The sequence below is a fragment of the Nothobranchius furzeri genome, chromosome 5 (genome assembly GCF_043380555.1).
Source record: "Nothobranchius furzeri strain GRZ-AD chromosome 5, NfurGRZ-RIMD1, whole genome shotgun sequence".
Classification (NCBI taxonomy): Eukaryota; Metazoa; Chordata; class Actinopteri; order Cyprinodontiformes; family Nothobranchiidae; genus Nothobranchius; species Nothobranchius furzeri.
In genome coordinates, this window is record NC_091745.1 from 51192320 (window position 1) to 51205155 (window position 12836).

At 42.5% G+C, this 12836-nt stretch overlaps 1 protein-coding gene across 2 annotated transcripts in view; it reads right to left on the minus strand.

The window, feature by feature from the left end:
• zfpm2a (zinc finger protein, FOG family member 2a) overlaps nt 1-12836 on the minus strand; it is a 206717-nt gene that overhangs the window by 110279 nt on the left and 83602 nt on the right. For both annotated transcript variants that reach the window (XM_054740524.2, XM_015949298.3), the window contains exon 4: nt 5518-5642. In XM_054740524.2, coding sequence (XP_054596499.1) covers nt 5518-5642 — 125 coding nt within the window. The remainder of the gene's footprint in view (nt 1-5517; nt 5643-12836) is intronic.

Sequence of the window (12836 nt, forward strand, 5' to 3'; positions counted from 1 at the left end):
TTTTATTAGACCATACAAAAATACACTTTGTTGAAACCAGATAAAGCACGTTATCAGTAGTTAAACTATCAATAAACACAAAATTAATGCATAAGGTAAAGGTCTACCATACACAAGGTTTTAATGTTGGCATTTTAACCCTCTCAGGCTCAAAATAAGTTTTGATAAAAGGACGAACAACTAAATCCTTCAGGGGTACTTCTGATTTTTTTTAAAAATGCTTATGAAATACGTATGCGGAGTAACCAGGGGCCTCATTTATCAAGCTTGCTTACGCACAAAACAGGGTCAGAAAACTGCGTAAGCAACTTTCCATGCAAACTTTGGGATTTCTGAAAGAAAACTTAGCGGAAAAATGTGAGCAACTTTAAGTTGACCAAGGACCTGGCTTACGCACATGTTGGACATGGAGAGCACCTGCAGTGCTGCTGCTGAGAAGGATACAATTATGTTTATGTTTATGTGCTTAGCAGACGCTTTTACCCAAAGCGTCTTACGATTTTATTATTTTTTTTTTTTAACCTATAGGGCATGTTGTGATCTGTGGGGGAAACCGGAGTACCCGGAGAAAACCCACGCATGCATGGGGAGAACACGCAACTCCACGCAGAAAGGCGAGTTTTTGAACCTGCGATCTTCGTGCTGCGAGGCAACAGTGCTAACCACTGCGCCACCATGCAGCCAATTATGAAACCCTGCAACATTATCACTTGTACTGCTTCGTTTTCACACAGAACAAGACCCCCACACGCACACACACGCGTGTGCACACACATGCATGCACACTCACACACATGCGCGTGCGCGCGCACACACACACACACACACACACACACACACACACACACACACACACACACACACACACACACACACACACACACACACACACAGCCTGAAGCGCAGAATACGGAATGCAGAATATCATCAGGGGGACAGATTGAGACTGAATGTCATGTGTCTGTGACAGTGTGTGTGTCCTGTCACCGTGGCCCGATTGATCATGCGCCCTGGCTAGTTGTCTTGGGAGATCTTTGTTTGGCTGACTGGTTAGCGTGCGTGACTTTCACCCGGGAGTCTAGGGATCAAATCCTGATTGCATCATTTTTCTTATATCCGCCACAGATATTTCTGAAGAACTCAGCATTGATGGCTTCAGCAATGATGTGCCACTCCGTGGATTTTCTCTAATTTGTTCCGCAAAAGTACTTCCTTTCATTTCTCCACCTCACCCACAAGTACCTCAATTTCTGCTTCTAAGAAATAGCACTTCCTTGATCTGCGGTCGTGATCGAAATGCTGCAACGAGCCGGCTTATGTATATAGATGAGGTCCACAAGGCACTTTGCATTGACTATTTATGGCAGTAAGTGGGCATGGTGAGGGCGGGATGTCACTAAAAAGCAGCTGAGAAACTTTCTAGATAGTTTCAATTGATAAAGCAGAGACTGCGTGCAGCTGTGCGTACTCCATGTTTGATAGATCACAAACCTACTTGGCGTAAGTACAGTATTTTTGCTGAGCTTAAGTACGGTTTTAGTAAGGATTCTACGCAATGTTTGATAAATGAGACCCCAGGTAAGTAGGTTTTAACTGTTGCAAATCTGCAACGCCTGCCTCCAGAGGGTTAAAAACACACTCAGAGAAAATCACTAAAGAGCAAATTGCAGGTTAAATTTGATTTGAATTTCATATAAAATGCTGTCCAAAAATACTATTTGAAATGCTTATTGTGGGTATTTTGTTTTACAATACACAAAAGCCCCTTATTTTGAGTAAAGAGTGGCCTTTTTTCAGCAAAGTTTCTAAAAACTCTTTAAAAAAATGTTAACCTCTGACATAACGAGGGGGATTCATAAGCAAGTCCTGCCTGAAGCTCAGTATGGCAAGAACTGTAAATCCTCTAATAATAACCTGTATTTAATTAACTGCCTGGTATCATATTTTGGCTGGTGTCGGAGTCGGCAGAGGTGAATAATGGAAGTTTTTTTTTATTGTGGCCGGGTGGAATGTGGTAACAAGCAAGTACGGAGGGCGGTTGTGTCATCCGTCTCACTTTTGATTTGCCAGTGATAGACCGCGAAGGTAACTTTAACCGTGCGGAGACGAAGAGGAGGCCGCTGCGGCCGTTGGGCAGAGGGAGGGGGGAGATGGCTGAAGCAGAAACTACTGTTGTTAAAAGAAATGTGTTTAACTTTAAAAATGTGGGCGCAATTTTAATTGTCAAAAACTCCAGTGAACCATTAGTTCATTTTGCTCAAATAGAAATAGAGGTCTGCCTCTAATTCTGGCTCTCCTTCCAATAAAGGCCTGGAGCTTGATGAGCTTGAGTCAAATACAGGCACGGGCCTGTATTAGAGGATTTACGGTAGGTAGTTTTTGGGTAGGTCTCATTATTTGATGCAGTCACGTAACGTCACATGACACAGGAGATATTTATACATTCTAGTTATATGTTAAAGTTTCGATATAAATATATAACGAGCCTTTTACTTTTTAAATTGTGTATATATTTATTAAAATTAAATATATAAGTGAGTTACTACCCGCTAGCCACCGAAGCAACAACTACTAATCAACTAACCAAACATAGATAACTTCTTTGGATCTAAAAAAAAACACATTTTAAATTAGTTGACTTTTAAACTTGAAATTTGTCCCCGAAGTCGCTGTCGGCTTCTGATCTGCCATCCTTTTGAAAATACTGCGTTGTATTCTGGGAAATTTTTGACCATGGCTATGCTACAAGACACCTCCCACGTATCCTCGCTTAGCTAGCTAAACATCTAACAAATGGAGAACCCACGCCTCGGTAGAACATGAACATTAGAACAGGTCTTAGCGTTTCCTGATGACGTATCTCCTAGGCAACTGGGGCGGGGCAAAGGCATCAGGGCGAGGTTCTTTGGCATTGAGAAACATCCAGTGTGTGTGCTCACTAGTTTTGGATTGTGTTCATTTTTCTTTAAAAATGGTAAACTGTTGTGTATGTACAAACTCCAGCAGGTCTGCACGTCGAGTCCACGGGTTTCCCAAAAAGAGATGAACGGCATCATGTTCCATTCCTAGTGCGTTTTGTGCCGCTGAAAACACGGACACGGTTGTTTCTGGTGCACACTTCAGACCGGAGGATTACAATCTCAGTGATGTGATGGGAGTTAAACATGCTGGGTCGGAACCAGCTCAGAACTGGTGCCCCCAATCTCCAGAAGAGGATACAGAGCAATTAAAAATTCCTAGCAAGTCGGGGAAGCTGGTTTCTGGGTCGGAACCAGCTCAGAACCAGTACCCCCAACCTCCAGAAGAGGATACAGAGCTTTTAAAAATTGATAGCACATTATATGTGGAGTGTGGTGTCTTGGTCTGCCTGCATGTTCGCGGCTCCTGTGTCAGAGGGCTTAAGATTTTTGGCATCTGTCTAACTGATCCCGTTGGTTGCTTGGTGGGATTTGGGTCCCTGGGCTCTGTTGGGTCCCTGGTGGGGCTGGTTGGCCCTTGGTCCCGGGTCGCTGGATTCCGGGCTTGGCCAGCTTGGAGGTGGGAGGTTGTGGGTGGGCCTGTGGGCTTGCCGCCGATATCTCCCGAGACTCTGCTGGCTGCTGACTGTGACCCCCGGGGCAATCCTCTGCGCCTCTATGGAGGGAGCTGGGGCTTTCCTGGTTACAGTCTTCCTGGGGTCCCTGCACTTCTTGGATCTCTGGGGCTTGGAACTCCCTCCATCTCCTACACATCTTTGGGGGGCAGATCTGTGGCCCCTCACACTTACTATTGGATGCTCCTATAGAGAAACCTTACATATACAGGCATGTGTATGCACACAGGTGGTCACATGGTGCTCTCATAAGTATGGACTTGGGCATTGTCAACAAGAGTCTTGAGGCTGTGGTTGGCACTAAATGCACTGTGAATTATTATCGTGTGATTGTTCAGTAAAACAATGTTAATTTTATATTTCCTCATCAAGTTGACGCAGTGATAGCTTGCTCTTGTGTGTCCCCCAGTTTTTTTTTTTGTCTTTTTTTTTGGGGGGGGAGGGGTCTCTTTCTGCAGGTCTAGAACAGACTCTTATTCATCATTAATTATTTTGTCTCTTCTTTTCTCTTTCACCTCTGTCTCCGTGTTTGGTCAGAATTAAAAAGCATCCAAAAAACAATAACAATGAAGTTTTAAGTGTCATGCATGACATTAAAGCAGAAGCTTTGATGCTCCATCTGAGAGTAAATCTGTAAGGCTTTTCACCCGCATTCAGACATCAATTCTGGTTGCTTCACAGCCAGACAGGACACAGGAGAAAAAAAAAATGCTAGCGGGCCAAGGAAGCTGGTTTCTGGGTCGGACCCATGGTCTGAGCCGCCTGCCCAGGCGATGACAGGCATCTCTCCCTCTCTCTAAAGCGCTAAGCTACGTTACGTCAATGAATACGAGTATGAAACAGCTGACAAAAGCTCATTATAGTTGATTATTGTCAAGAATTTATGTTATATTAACTGACCAATAATATTTTAATTGTCTGGTACATGACAATAATCTGTTAAACATTGTGATGTTAACACACAAGTTTAAACTAGCTAGCTAGGACTGATCACTCATCTAGACACCTGCTCACTCCACAGAATCTCCTGACATCACAGCTAAATCCTTTCTCCATTGTTTCTCCCTCTGGCTTGCCTCTGCTCCCTGGAGTGTGCAGCAGGCTCATAACAATATGGTTGTGGTCCACCATAAGTATAATAACAACCATTTAAAGATTCCTCTGTGTCATTAGAATCCATATTTTTCTTTGGATCAAGCTAACAGGACTCCCTCTGCTCGCGTCATGTCTGGTTTGGCAGAAAAAAAATTTCTCACAAGAATGACTCTCAAAGCCTAAATAATTTATGTGTAAAAATTTCTCTAGAATGAGTTGTTGTTATGTTTCTCTATTTGTTGAAAGGAGGCTGTAACCTGAATTTGCTCTTTAACCCTCCCACTGTCTTCATGGGTGACCCTGCCAGGAAAGTTGACCATTGAGCAGGATTGATGGTTTATCCCTTGATGCTCATGTGGCAGGGGTGAGGTGGTGCTCACTCCTCACCCCTGCCACATGAACCTCAAGGGATAAACCAAAGCAGATTTTTTCCCCTCACACTTGTGCTATAGCTGTGAAAACATGATGTCACTGCAACATGAACAGACAGTTTCCATATTGAGTATTTGCAGTCAGTTATGGTTTTGGTCTCCTAAACTTTGTGTTGGTGTTGCTTGAGTGTTCTCCAGATGTTTGATACTCTAAGCCATCCCAGAGTTTAGGTCTAAAACCATGAAGAACTCTTACAGCCATTTCGTATTTGCTACCTGATGCAGTACCTAAACATAATCTCAAATCATATTGTAATATGATGTGACCGAGATCCTCACTTCTTTGACATGGTCTTGTCTTTATTGGGCTAGCACTACAAGCCCATTTCTGATCCGTCTGTTAGGAAATGATTCCTAATCATTCTACTGTTACAGTAGATAACCGAAACAAGGACATACCAGTGCAGTGGTGTCAGTGCTCATCTCAATCTTCCCTTCAAAGGGTCCCCATGTTGTTCCCACAGGAAGCTGCTGCCGGCTGTGGATCCGACGCTCGCCATCTTTAAAGAATGTGTCCAACTCCCCTAAAAACACAAATGAATAAAAATAAGTATTTCTGGTGCTTTAAGTATAAAAAAAAAACAGCATTCACACTCCTTCTTTTAAATAAACCGACACATCCCTTTATAAACGACGTGTGCCCAACCCTGGTCCTCAAGATTTCCTACCCAGCATGTTTTAGTTGTTTCCCTGTTTCAAAACACCTGATTTGAATTAGCAAATGTTAACTTATGTTGCGTGATCTGCAATACAGGCTCACTGGCTAATGAGAGCAGCTAGTGGCTGGTCAATTTCTGTTGTTCCTGGAAGGCAGGCCTCTTGTTAGTGCTGAGCAGAGCTGCAGTTAATTAACAGAGAGACTGGATAGCACTGTGAGTACCGGTGCTCACCTCCCTGACACCCACAGCTATCTAATCTCTTAGATTCTGTGTACTTTTTTAGGATGGCGATTAATCAAACAGTTATAATAAATCTCATGGTGGGCTGTGACATGGTTTACAGAGTAGGATGTTTCGCTTGTGTGTGTGTGTGTGTGTGTGTGTGTGTGTGTGTGTGTGTGTGTGTGTGTGTGTGTGTGTGTGTGTGTGTGTGACTATGTGTATGTGGTGCAAAGAGAAAATATGCAACTCCAGACTGTACATTTAGAAACAGTTGCCCTGACAACTCTATAAAGTCTTCTGGAGGTTCATACATCTGTAGGATTTTCTAAACTTCTCTAAACTTTTCAAACACAAAAGCTCGTCTAACTCAGACAAAACAGACTTTTCTCATGACTCGAGTCATGCCTCAAACTCCTTGAGATGGCACTTTAGCCAGTCAGATATCTGAGTTACTAGAGGAGTTTGATTTGATACTAATAAAAACGATAGAACAACAGGTATGTTCTTGCGTCCTGGCAAATATTCCGAGTGTGCAGCATTTTTTTGTGCTAACACACTAAACGAGTATTGTTAACACACACGAGGTTATGCAGGGTGTTGGACCCATGCTGAATGGGCCCCAGTAAACACCGAACTCTGTGAAACATCATAATGACCTATTCAGCTAAAGTCTACTCTGTAAATATCAACCATGTATCTGCAGCTTGCTATTGTGCTGGCCTCTTGTGTTTGCATGGAAACGTCTGCTCCTGTGATTTTTCATGTATAAATCAAGACTGGTGAAGAATTACCTGCTACAAAAGCCCTCAAAGATTGGTGGGAAGTCCTATAAATGTCATCCATCATTAAACATGGATCTGGTCACCCAACCTCTTGCTAGAAACAAAATCAGCGAAACGCCAGCTGATGGCGTGAATACTTATTTATGATTTGGGGCATCTGTATAGTTTTGGAACTGGCTTTAAAATGAGATATTCTTGACAGCTGTATCTCCCTCTGCCCCCCCCCCCCCCCCCCCCCCCAACCCCCGCTGCTGTCGCATTGTTTCTTCCTGGTGCTTCAGTGGAAGGTGGGTAAGCTCATTACATAGGAATAATTAAAAATTGGTGCACAGCTGGCCATCATCCCTGAGAGCAACAGCCACCGCTTGATGAATTCTGTTTGTCCTCAGATAAGACCTGCGGCCTCTAACCACTTGGATGCAAGTTCCTGTTTAGCCTGGCTTGACACAGAACACCAACCATAACACCAGCCCCCCTCTGACTCTCTTTTTCTTTCAAGAGTGGAGTGTTTAAAGCAGAAAGAAGAAAAAAACAAGGAGGGTGAGAGGGAGGGGGTGATAAAGAGGCTAGGACACAATTTGTGCAGTTTGTGGTCGGCCATGTTTGGGTGCCAGTTATGTGCATCTCACACCAAATGTTGCCTGAGGACCTTGGCTCCCAGATGGCGTGTCACATCTGTTGCAGATACAAGTGGAAGATCTCCACAAAAACCCCCATGGATGAATAATGAGTTCCCTTCTTGGACTGTCCATAGGCTTTTTCATGAAGTTTTACATTTTGTTCATCATTTATTTTTAATAGACCTACAATTTTAAGGCTAATGGCATCATTTTTATGATTAGATTTTGAATTTTTTTTGTATCTGTGGACATTCTAATTAAATTAAAAACAAAAACAGAAGTCAAGCTGTAAACGGCAGACTGAACAAGACAGGAGCTCATACTGGCCTGTGCACTCCCTGTGTATGCACCCAGTTCCTGCATTCTCTTTGAAGCGTTCTTCACCGTCCAGTCCTAAATGTCACACACTTGGCAATACAGTCCCTCTGAATCCCAACCCAAACCTCTTCACCACCTTCACCCTCTACTATGCTGCATCCCACAATCCACCACCACCTCCTCCCAATCCACCCCACCCCCTACTTTGATAAGATCATCGTCTGTCGCCAGACTCTAGGGTCTGTCTCTGCACTCCACAGATACTTGGCAGACCAATGAATGTCCTTTTGTGTAGAGAGATCCTCCTCAGATAGCACCCAAGATGCTCCATGCTGGCATCTGTTTGTTTTTTGGGGGGGGTTATGTGTGCACGTGTCTTCTGTCTGTCTTTTCTGTCTTCTAGTTCAAGGAATTAAGGAAAAATGGGGTGTCAATCTCCTTTCAGCGTTCTACAACTGAAAACTAATGAGTTTCTCCGTGGCAGGATGCCAGCCCACTATAATTTAAAGAATAAATGGGTGTGAACCGTTGGCAGACAGGGAGGTGAAAAAACACTTTTTACTTTTGAATCATATTATGAGATATAATGAAGCACTTTCCAGCAATCCTTTCAGCATGCCATCTTTTTTTATTCATTTCCTGTTGTATTAGTGGGATCACCCAATTTCGCAAAGTATTTTCTGTGACAGCTTTTCAACAGTCCTTAATTAAGCTAAGTGACATAGCCAGTGATTAATACATTCAAACACAACATTACCTGTTTTTCTTCACTCTCTATGAAACATACCCAAAAGTGTCTGTGTCAGCTAGAGGAGAGCGTGGCAGAACACAACGAATATTTGGACATCTTGCATTGATTTAGATAACAACAAGACGACTCTACCACTGACTCTGTGGTGTAAGTAGGGCTGCCAACTCTCACGCATTGAATGTGAGACACATGCATCTGACCTTCGTCACACATTCTCATGCCACACCTCCAACATGTCACACAGAAGAATCCCATCCCCCCATAGTCAGAGGGGAAACTGTCTGCACACCCCCAATGGAAAAGTTCAAATGTCGGCAACCCTGAGTGTAGGAAACTAATTGTATGTTTCAACTTGCATGAAAAACTCAAAGTAACTGATTAGAATCAAAAACAATGATTAAAAATAGATTTTTGTCAACCACACCTTTAAGATTGTTAAATTTGTAAAGCATTGTAACAAACAGCAAAGGAAAGCTCAGAGGTCAGATTTTGTAAACCTCACATCTTCAGTGGACAAGCTGTTTGTCTGCATTGATGCTCTGGCTCTAAGGCTGCTCAGCCTTCGGCCTGTAGGAAACAGGGTGAATAGTTCTTAGTAGGAATGATTAATACAGACATGGACACAATTGTTGGTACCCTTCTGTCAATGAAAAAAAAACACAATAGTCACAACTTGAATGGTAATAAAAAAAATCAAATTCTATAAAATTTAACTAATGAAAGTCAGACATTGCTTTTTAACCGTGATTCAAATTAATTATAAATAAAAATAAACACATGGAACAGACCTGGACTATGATGGTACCCAAAACCTAATATTTTATTATTAACTTAAAATGTAATATTGTAAACTATTTGTATTGTTTTTTTCAGTCTTTTAATGACACAACTTTTACATTTCATGCCCATATTATACATCACACTCATGCTATTTCTCCTCTCACTCAAAATGTACAACATCTGACAGATCTTTTAGTTTTTGTTTGGCAGAACAGGCCTCACTCAGGTTGAAGTGGTTTTCATATTTTAAACGTAACATTTTCTCGATGAGCTTTAAGAGGTAATCCTTCAAGACTGTTGGAAAACTATTTCAGATGACTACCTCTTGAAGCTCATCAACAGATTGCCAAGAGTGTGCAAATCAGTAATCAGTTAATGGTTAAGTACATAACTCCACACGTGTTCATTCACAGTTTTGGTGCCTTCAATGAGAATCTCCCAAGGTAAATGGTCATGAAAATAAAGAGAACACATTCAGTGAGAAGGTGTGTCCAAACTTATGGCCTGCACTGTATGTGTTGTTAGTTACCTAAAAAGATTTAGTTTTTTCTATTACATCTACTTGGTAATTTATTACATTAGTATTGGAAATGAAGAGAAACTGTTTTGGTATATTGCATACAAGAAAAAGCCCATATGAAACCCTGGGTTTGGACTTTTTCAGTGTCACTCCCAATATACTTTAAAAATTTACTTGAATTTTACATTTTTGATTATGAAAATGTTTAATGGAATACATTTTCTTAATGTATTTTGTAGACTGGAGTAATGTTTGTATTACTGGCTACAACAGAAGTGTATTCTACATGATTTTTACCCATATCGTGAAAAATAAATTGTCTTGATAATAAGAGGAAATACTCTAATTACCAGACCAGGCTTTGGTTTGCTTCACCTTCATCTGGTTATCCTGAGCATTTGAATGCCAAAGGGCAGATGCTAAAACAAAGCAAAACAAAACAAAACATAAATGAAAAGTGCAGACCAGAGGGAAACTGTGCTTGAGCTTCACACAGCAGACAATCCTTCTGGATATCAAGAAGCGCCTTTGTATCAAAGCAAATAAATTACCACCGTTCAAAGTTCAATAACCTGTGTGTGGCAATTCACAGATGTCCCACGGAATCCAGTCATCTCGGCTGATAGGCTGTGTTATAGAGCCAGCAAATGGGCTATAAATTAATATACCATGAGAGAGCCACATTGAGCGAAATGGAATGCTCTGTATCGGTTCAACAAAAGGTTCCACATCTTTAAAAGAGATATGTGAGATGAAATTTTACAGCTGAAGGAGAAATGTCACAAAGCTTTGATAAGAGAGCGATGAACTTTCTCCCCCTTCTACCCAAACTGCTATTATCAGGTCTCACTGAACAAAATGCATCATTTATAACCCACACCCCACACTATTATCTTTGAGAAAGGCACGTGTTTTAATATGGTGGAGAACCCCGACACCAGCAACACCACCTTGTCTTCCCCTCTACCTCACCTTCTTCTTACTCACCCCTACCTACTCCCAAACCCACCAGACCAGTCACGGCTGCATTCGGCCCTAAATAGCCAGTAGAACCGGGAGAGACGGCTAGTTGGAGAGCAAGCTGTGTGTGTGTGCGTGTGTGTGTGTGTGTGTATGTGTGTGTGTGTGCGGCCCTAAACAGACTGGAGAACCGGGAGAGACGGCTAGTTGGAGAGCAAGCTGTGTGTGCGTGCGTGTGTGCATGCGTGCGTGCGTGCGTGTATGTGTGTGTGTGTGTGTGTGTGTGTGTGTGTGTGTGTGTGTGTGTGTGTGTGTGTGCGTGCGTGCGTGTGTGTGTTTCGTGTGTGTGTGTGTGTGTGTGTGTGTGTGTGTGTGTGTGTGTGTGTGTGTGTGTGTGTTGGTGGGGTGGGGGGTTTCCGCCCCTTCAGGTCAGACTAGTTTTCAGATAGTCGACAGCTTGGGGGCAAAGAGTTAAACAAGCCAAAAGGATTGGGGCGTTTGAGCTGTGACACTCGTCACAGGGAGTTGGGGAGGCTGTGGAGGACTGTTAGACGGAAGAACCTCAAAGTCTTCTCGTTAAAGGAAGCGTGATCTGATCTTCTGGCATATTTATATTTTTATTTTATTCAAACACTTCTATATCTTTACTCAAAGTCTCAGCATAGGTTTATGTGGTCCATTAGGTGCTATCTGTATCACATGTACAACAATAGAAACAGCCAATTAGCTTGGATGATCACGTTCAATTAATTCTACATTTTGGGTAGAAAATGGCAGGAGTCAGTGGGAAACAGCAGCAAAATCATTTAACATCTCTCTGGTAAAACCTGTGTTTTATGGTTATATATAGTAGGGCTGAACATCTCTGGTCTTTTGCTGATATGTTGCAGTTTAGCTTGTAATCACAATACAGGGGGTCACCACTGCTAATCTGTTTTAGCAAACAATGGCTTTAGCTATATTTGAGTCTGGTGAGACAACCATTGGGTGAAATATGTTCTATCAGGTCTTATTACAGATGTCTTATGTTAGGTGGTTCTTTATCTTTAGGGATGTCAGCTGGTCTACATCAGGGTTCTCAGTCCTGGTCCTGGAGGGCTGGTATCCAGCATGTTTTAGTTTTAACTCTGCTTCATCGCACCTGATGTCAGTCAGCAGGTGAGGCTTGTAGTTGTGCTGGTTGCCTGTGGCGCTCTCTGAGGGAAACCACAGAAACACCACAGCTCCCAGCTTCTCCCATCCTCTCCCATCTCCCGTCTGGAAACACCTGCTAGACGGTGGCTGGCTCCTTCCAGCTCTCCCGAGACCACAGAAATATTGCAGCTCTTTAAGTTGATGTGTGCCTCACTTTTTAGTTGCTCAACAGCTTTTTTTAAGCTAAAACCATCGACAAACCTGCGTTAACTTTGGGTTATCGACCTTGCTCTAAGCTCCGTGTAGCTTTAGTTAGCTTGTTGTAGCTGCATTGGTTCAGTTTTTGGGTGTCAATCACTTGATCCCAACCTCACAGCCCCACTCTCAGCTCCACCTCTTTTCTCATTTTTGTACTGTCTAGGCGTGACAAGACGTGTGACATGACAAAGATGGCGGTGGTGGTAACCAGCCGTTTTGGTGTTAATTTACATAAAGAAATGGGTGGGCTATGTCCATATACGTCTATGGAGCATACCCGTGGGGAGTGGTTAATGTTCCATCACTGTGTTTTTGTTCCAAACTTAGCTTGTTTGCAGTTTTGTTAAAACAGTTTTAATTTAATTAAAAAAACAATCCTGTTGTCAGTTTGGCATATTACAATATTATCTGTATTATCTGAGAAAGGAGAAATTTTAGCTGCAGCTGCACACACTTCCATGGAAAGGAAGTTTAGTCAAACAGTACAATTTCAACATAGATGCAGTGATACTGCATCTGCATACATAAATATACTGGCTGTCAGGCACTTTGTCTCATCAGCAGCCCCAGAGGAGTTAGCGGCAGGCTGACAGCAATCCCTGAGGCATCCATCTTTAGCAAAGCACTACAATTTCTATTGATAGCATGTAAACGGAGACAGGAAACCTTAAAGGATGACTGTCCTTACACACAGATATCACTAACAGCATCTAG